At 38.0% G+C, this 8,585-nt stretch overlaps 1 protein-coding gene across 1 annotated transcript; it reads right to left on the bottom strand.

Annotated features, from left to right (window-relative positions):
* Positions 1–3,029: 3,029 nt before the first annotated feature.
* Positions 3,030–6,174, bottom strand: LOC121370741. Its single transcript, XM_041496173.1, has 4 exons — positions 6,046–6,174; positions 4,685–4,841; positions 3,895–4,014; positions 3,030–3,086 (listed from the first exon to the last, which is right to left on the bottom strand). Exons 2-4 carry the CDS (start codon positions 4,836–4,838, stop codon positions 3,046–3,048), a joined length of 315 nt encoding a protein of 104 aa, XP_041352107.1. The 5' UTR covers positions 4,839–4,841; positions 6,046–6,174; the 3' UTR covers positions 3,030–3,045.
* Positions 6,175–8,585: the final 2,411 nt, after the last annotated feature.

Raw genomic sequence — 8,585 nt, forward strand, 5'->3', positions numbered from 1 at the left:
CCACTGCGCCACCGAGTCCCATTATATCGGTGAAAGATACATCGAAAATGAAATAGCTAAATTATTTTTATTACAGGATTTGGGTTTACTGAACACGTATTTTACTCATTCTCAATAAACCGGTTCATTTGATGCGCCCATAGGCCCATTGGGCTATTTCTCACTCCAGCCAGTGCACCACAACTGGTATATCAAAGGCCGTAGTATGTGCTATCCTGCCTATGTGTCGCTGATTGTTGTGAAATGTTCGTTACTCACTTTGTTCATGATTATAATTTAAACAAGGATGAACGTATACTATATTCAAATGTTTGTTAATGTGAGCAATGCATTCTAGAATTAGATGAAATGGAATGGAATATACATGTTACACATCCAAATGTTTTCTTTTGGATCAAATACGTTCGATTGGCTCCGTAAATTTAAACTGGAAATGCACGTTACCAATATTTTTTACATCATAATGTAAAAATATTAAAACCCACCAGGACTTTTACAAATGCCAAACAACACAATTACGACTGTTTTGAACTGAATATACATACTATTATATTCATATCATTTATTTCACAACTCGTTGTTTAAAAACGTATCAAACTCGCTCGCTCGTTAGATACGTTATAAAACAACTCGTTGTGAGATAAATGGTATCTAACGTCCACTCGTGTATTATTATCTGTGTACTCCAGCCAGGTTTAATGGGTGTGTTTGTTTAAACCAATATCCTGGGAGAAAGAGCTGGACAACAGGGGTTGTCAGTTTATGGGTATGTTGCCCCCAGGCAGGCAAAGGTTCACAGAAAAAAATCACTGATCTACTGATATTAATAGATGATATATAGCCCCTAATGCTACTGTTTATATAAATATATAGCGTACATAATTGTTGTCTGTGGTCGACTGTTTACACACACACACACACACACACACACACACACACACCACACACACACACACACCACACACACACACACACACACACACACTATGTTTTAAGTCTTTTTAATGGGCATTGTGGTCTTGTTTCAATTTACCCAACACATGTTAATAATGCTCTACTACTGAATGTTTACTTCTTGAGAGCCACGAGCGCGACAACACCCGTGAATGCCCGTACATTCAATCTGAAGTGTGTGAACCACCGTGATCCAGGTGTAATGAAACCTCATTTCCAATTTCTCAGCTAAGCTTCACCATTTGTTGGCGTTGATCTTGCAATTACTGTTGATATTTCGTCATAAATTAATACAAAAATGACCATCATATATTCAGATCTGCTTTATTCTAATTCTATCCTGAGAAAGAGCTGGTTCACAGGGGTGTCTGGGTTTTCCCAGTGTAAGAAACAAGACGACCTGAAAACAGAGAAATCAGAATTAGTGTGTGATAAAGGAAAGAAAATGTTTTATTTAACGACGCATTCAACACATTTTATTTACGGTTATATGGCGTCGGACATATGGTTATGGTCCGTACAGATATTGAGAAATGGCACCCGCTGTCGCCACGAATATGGCCCATCCCACAGACAGGATAGAACATACCACGGCCTATATTTTTCCAGTTGTGGTAAGCACTGACTGTAACGAGAAATAGCCCCAATGACAAGACTGACGGGGATCGATCCTAATACCAACCGCGCATCAAGCGAACACTTTACCATTGGGCTACATCCCGCTATTAGTGTGTGAACTATGAATGTTCTGACAATTTTTGTTTGTTACGACACCCCAGCACGAGAGACATCGGCTAGTGGACAGAGAGTGTCAAACTATGGTATAGAGAGCAAGAGATTAAGAGTTAAATTAAAAGAGAGAGAGAGCGAAAACACACATTGTGCACAAAAACACAAAAACAACACAAAAATAAAAATCGCACTAGGCGTGTGGTCATGTTTTCATAACGAACACATAAGTATCATTTTAAGCATGTTCCTTCGTATTTCCTCTTTAGTCCAAAACACACAACACCCGTGGGTCCAGTTGAATGAATCGACAGAGGTGTGAACCCAGCGTGATCCTGCGAGCAAGAAAACCTAATTTCACTTTCGTTAAGCTTAGCACTCAACCGACTGCAATTACTGTACTATTTCGCCCGAAATTAATACAAAAATCAGAGCGCATTTATTCGCTCTGTACTTCATTCTAAGGAATGGCCCTAGCTGTTCACGGTAACAACTAATTAGCAGTTTTCCCAGTTAGAAACAAGACGTACTCCCCCTACCGGTCCATCAGAGGGGCTATAGATAAATGTCTCCGTCCTGCATGTTTGTCTGTCTGTCTGTCAGTCGTCTGCCGGACCTTTTTTTTACGGAATGCCTGCACGAAATATAAGCTGTGTATAGCTTTTATCATGTACTAATGTTTATAGATCACCCCAGCATTTTTATAGCGATTTTACTCATTTGTGACAAAGTATGGGCCTTAGGACATACCAAATACTTGTTTTCAGGACTTTGTTTTCTTAATGCCTCAAGATACTGAGATGACATTTTAAGTATAGCATTACCATGTACTGGAACAAATGAAGTTTGACTTTCATTGCGATTTCCCGGTTTACGCAGAATTACGGCCCTTGAACTTAGGAGATACATATACAGAACTTCACATACGTTGCTTTCGCTTTCTGTTTATTGCACGAGTTTATTTTGCGCAAGAATATATACCAAGAGACTATTCGAAGTTCTGTATTTATTACATACCTTTTTTTTATGTTTTTCAAAAACGGTTTTTAATTTAACGTCATAACAACACTTTGTTAATCCTTTCATGGATTTGCTTAACGTTAAGAATCTTTGTCTTCTCTCTCTTTCTCTCTCTCTCTCTCTCTCTCTCTCTCTCTCTCTCTCTCTCTCTCTCTCTCTCTCTCTCTCTCTCGCTTTGTGTATCTGTGTGATTCTCGCTTTGTCTATTTGTCTGTCACTCGCTTTGTCTCTCTGTCTGTCTCTCTGTCTGTCTTCGTAATGTCGAAATAACGATATCTTACTTTAAGTACTGCCAAACAAAAGTCCCTATCCTTAAAATAGTACCGTTACCTGATTAATTGATTACTGCTTGTTAAATTCATCAATGGACAGGAGGTTGTCACCTGAAAAAACCAACAATACCCACATACATAATTATCAACAATTATTTATTTTACTGATATAAACTTGAAATGAGTTGAGTAGAATAAGTTTAAGAAGAATATTATCCAGCGGTCTCTGCAGCACATGACTCGAAATAGGAAGTACAATATGGCCTACTGGAAATAAGAGAACATAGGGTGAGTGGAGGGCTTGGAACAGGTGGAAAATTAGGATCTCTTAGATTTATTTTGGAGCATTATAAAATATAACAGAATCACGAGTTAATGAAAAATGACCGTATATTTTATTGGGTAATTTTATTGGGTAATTTTAGCAGGTAAATTGTGTCTAAAACAAGGACTGCTTTTTTGCTTTTCACGGACCGTTATTTGGAGCCCTGCAGCACCGAGTTTGCTGCTACAGTTAAGATGTTTTCGATTAACAGAGGCCGTTCAAAACAGTAAAATTACATAGTTCACATGCTTTTTGTTTATAACATCAGTGTCAGTTTACCAATTGTTGTTTTTTCTGATCGTCGTAATGTCGGTAGAAGCCCAAACACCATTTTATAATTTCTTAATGTATATATTTTCGTCCGAACGAAAGTACTGGGATTTACAATTCAGTGTGATCTTCTACAAAATATTAGGACGTCGAGAAACTCGTGCCTCTACGGTGATTTCTCTCTGATTACGCACAGAGAACTTATTGCATGCGTTCGTCTTAACTGAATATAAGCACGAACATTAATTAAAATTAACTGAACTATTTTTGAAAGAATACGTGCCTATATGATTTCGTCCGCATCCTGTGTAATGTACTACTTACCGTTCTCATCTAAAGCCGCTATGAAGTCGAGAATGTCTCGCTCACTGAGATGGTTTTCTAACTCAGTCTCGTCCAGATATCCGTCCCCATCGGAGTCGAGGTCTCTCGCAACATCTCTACCTGTGTATAATACATAACAGAACGGATGACAGGGTTTGAAGAACAATTCATAAACTGTAAATAATGGTAGGCTTTGGATGAACAGAAATCTTCTTTTTAGTGCAAACAGATACTTCATGATCCCAATAATACTCCAGACATATTTTGACAAGGCTGATACACGAACCTCTGGATCAACAATTATGCCAGAGATTCATCTTCATGAAGAAGAACCAGTAGGATCGGGGTCGATATATTAAGTAAACGTGAAACAAGAATCCCCTAAATCCCCCCCCCAACCCCCCCCCCGCAACAAAACCAAACCAAACCCTCAACCCCCCAAACCCCCCCCCCCCCCAAACAAACAAAATGAATGAAGTTTGTTTTGTTTAACGACACCACTATAGCACATTGATTAATCAATCATCGACTACTGGATGTCAAACATTTGGTAACTCAGTGTCTTAGAGAAGAAACCCACTACATCTTTCCATTAGTAGTAAGGAATTTTTTATATGCATTTTCCCACAAACAGGAAAGCTCATACGACGGCCTTTGACCAGTTGCGCACTGGTTGGATAGTTTTAATATTTAACATATAAACGACTGAATAAAATAGTAATGATATATACTACTGGTATCGTTACTTAATCAAATGGTGTAGTTAAAACATTTTGTTTACTTTACTTACCTGCCACTGACCGCCCTCTTATTCCAAGTGGCCCTGGAACTGGCCATCGAGGTGGAATGCGAATTCGAATTCGCCCCCATCGCGGCCAACCTTCAGATTCTTGGACGGTTAAACACGCGACCAGCAACAGAACAACCAAGAGTTTCATCTGCATAGTCTGTAAATGTCACGTAACACACACGTTATCATCATGTTACACGCGGCTGTAGGGCAACCAACATTTGTGTTACTGCACCTAGACACAGTTTAAACCAATATTTGTGTTACGACACCTCAACACAGAGTAAACCAATATTTGTGTTAAGACTCCTGAACACAGTTTAAAACAGTATTTGTATTACGACACCTGAACACGGTTTAAACCAATATTTGTATTACGGCACCTGAACACAGCTTAAACCAATATTTGTGTTACGACACCTGAACACAGTTTAAACCAATATTTGTGTTACGACACCTGAACACAGTTTAAACCAATATTTGTGTCACTGCACATGAACACAGTTTAAACCAATATTTGTGATACGACACCTGAACACAGTTTAAAACAGTATTTGTGATACGACACCTGAACACAGTTTAAAACAGTATTTGTGATACGACACCTGAACAGAGTTTAAAACAATATTTGTATTACGGCACCTGAAAACAGAGAGAGGTAGAGAGAGAGAGAGAGAGAGAGAGAGAGAGAGAGAGAGAGAGAGAGAGAGAGAGAGAGAGAGAGAGAGAGAGAGAGACAGACAGACAGACAGACAGAGAGAGAGAGACAGAGACAGACAGACAGACAGACAGACAGAGACAGACAGACAGACAGACAGAGAGAGACAGACAGACGGAGAGACGGACATAGATTACTCCTAATTTAAAATAAACCCAGCGAGGGATCTTATAAATTGACTTTCCCATAGACAGAACAGTACATACCACGGCATTATTCCGTTCAAAGAGGTAGAACAATAAATACAAACTCTATATGGTTATCTCCTAATTCATTCATTCATTCATACCCCATTGTCGCACAACCCTGTAGAATGTATGAAGTAATTTATTGTATGATGTCAATTCCCCCAAAATACGACCTTTAACAAGCGTATTTTGGTGTGTCTCGGTTCAAAACGGATTGGGCAGTGTTTCATCGGCAATTCCTAATGCGAATCAGTACGCATTAAAACGCATAGGACAGAACCATCATCTCCTCAAGTATATATTATACGGCAATTTAATCTCCTAATGTGTTTTTGAGTTATTCAGTTTATTTTATGCTAGTCAAATATACTTTTTCATTCCATTTCAATACAATAAAAATACAGTGATTTTCAAAGCAATGCTGGTAACTATATAAAGAGAGAAAGAGTAGTTACCTTTGTGTAGTCTTCACTGGATAGTACGATATTTTCCAAGTGGTGCTGCTACTTTTAAAGATAGTTGGTGTTACAAAGGCGTGATACGTGAGTGTGAAGCGGATATATAATAATTAGTTATTACACATAATAAGTGTTAGGTCCTGTTCGGTCGTAACATCTGCCTCCAGGCAAGTTCATCATCCAATATACAGACTGGTACATACGAGACAATGTATGAAACCAAAACAAATAGACAAGATATTTTAGGATGAATGAGTGAACGAATGAATGAATGAATAAATAAATAAAATAAAATAAAATAAAATAAAATAAAATAAATAAATAAATATTTAACAACATCAAAGCATGAAACATATACCTCCTATTGTGTGTTAATTTTTTTTTAAAATAAATAAAAATAAAAACCCAAAACTGAACGCAAAGAAAATAAGACACGACAACCATACTGCTAAACACAGCATGGATCTCATACAGCAGCTACCACGACGCTTGTCGAACTGGTTTGGAACGATGTGGAGAGATTCTATGTGTTACTATATCTGGATGTCGGACAATAGCCTACCGCACAATAGTCATACTCTTTTTTTTTTGGTGTGCGTGCGTGCGTGTGTGTGTATGTTTGATATACGTTTCCTTTGCGCAAGGGGAAACATAAATGAGAGAAAGAGAGAGAGAGAGAGAGAGAGAGAGAGAGAGAGAGAGAGAGAGAGAGAGAGAGAGCGAGCGAGCGAGAGAGAGAGAGACATGGGGCAGAGAGAGAGAGAGAGAGAGAGACAGAGACAGAGAGGAAGGAAATATTTTATTTAACGACGCACTCAACACATTTTATTTACGGTTATATGGCGTCAGACATGTAGTTAAGGACCACACAGATATTGAGAGAGGAAACCCGCTGTCGACACTTCATGGGCTACTATTTTCGATTAGCAGCAAGAGATCTTTTATATGCACCATCCCATAGACAGGATAGCACATACCACGACCTTTGATATACCAGTCGTGGTGCACTGGCTGGAGCGAGAAATAGCCCAATGGGTCCACTGACGGGGATCGATCCTAAACCGACAGCGCATCAAGCGAGCGCTTTACCACTGGGCTACGTCTCGCCCCAGACAGAGAGAGAGAGAGAGAGAGAGAGAGAGAGAGAGAGAGAGAGAGAGAGAGAGAGAGAGAGAGAGAGAGAGAGAGAGAGAGAGAGAGAGAGGAGGACAGGGAGACGGAGAGAGAGAGAGAGAGAGAGAGAGAGAGAGAGAGAGAGAGAGAGAGAGACAGAGAGAGAGAGAGGCAGAGAGAGGCAGACAAACACACATACATACAGAGAGACAGACAGATATAATGTTTGAAGACTTTTTAATGGGCATTGTGATCTTATTTAACCACACCCAGCACATGCCTATAATGTACTACTATTGAGATTTTCATTTTTGACATACACAAGCACAAAAACGTCCCTAACATTCAATCCGAGGGTGTGGACCCTAGTCTAAAGAAACCTCACATCAAATTGGTTTGGCTAAACTTCCACCATTTAAATTCTTTATCGAATCCAGGCGGTAAAGATAAAAAACAGCTCCTGTACTTTCGTTAAATAAATAGTTTATTGTACTTTGTACCTGAATGACATATTTATAACAACTTAATAAACATAAACTATTTATGAAATGTATACTTGTAGAAGCCTATTGTGGGCCATTCCTTCATTTGTAAACATATTTTGAAAAGAGTTTATTAGTTTGTTTTACAAATGATATAATGATGGGTATAAAATGAATATCACACGGAGCCCATAATCATGTTCAGAAGTCTGACTTTCACCGTTATGCTGCTAATAATACTGAGGTTTTGAAACGTGTTGTCGATCTCACAGATCACGTTCACTGGAACAGATACATCAATTAAATTTTGTATGATGTGACAAACCGGACTTTCATGTGATGGAAAACGGAAATTAATATCACACTACACAGCAATGGATGCATTGGATTGACTCAAATTACAGAATCTGGGCAAATCTAGAGCATACATTTTCAACGTCCTTTTTTATACTGCAAATATTATTCAACAAAAACCTCTAAAAAAAAAAAACCTCCAAAGAATGGGCTATTATATTTAACACACAAATCTAGACTATCTTATTCACGTTTTCTTGTTCTATGGAAAAGACTAAACACTCTTTGATATTTCCATCTAAATCATATTAAAGGTTGTTGATTTTTCCAAATTTAAAGTTGATTTTTCCAAGATTATATGTTAATCTTTCCAAGACTATATGTTGATCGTTCCAAGATTAAAGTTGATTTTTTCAAGTTTAAAGTTGATTTTTCCAAGTTTAAATGTTGGAAATATAGCAGTTTTTTTGTGTGTGTAGTGGCACTAAACAAATTAATAAATATAAACTATTTATGGAATTTATATTTGTAGAAAGAAAGAAAGAAAGAAATGTTTTATTTAACGACGCACTCAACACATTTTATTTACGGTTATATGGCGTCAGATATATGGTTAAGGATCACACAGAGTTTGAGAGGAAACCAGCT

The sequence above is a fragment of the Gigantopelta aegis genome, chromosome 4 (genome assembly GCF_016097555.1).
Source record: "Gigantopelta aegis isolate Gae_Host chromosome 4, Gae_host_genome, whole genome shotgun sequence".
Lineage (NCBI taxonomy): Eukaryota > Metazoa > Mollusca > Gastropoda > Neomphalida > Peltospiridae > Gigantopelta > Gigantopelta aegis.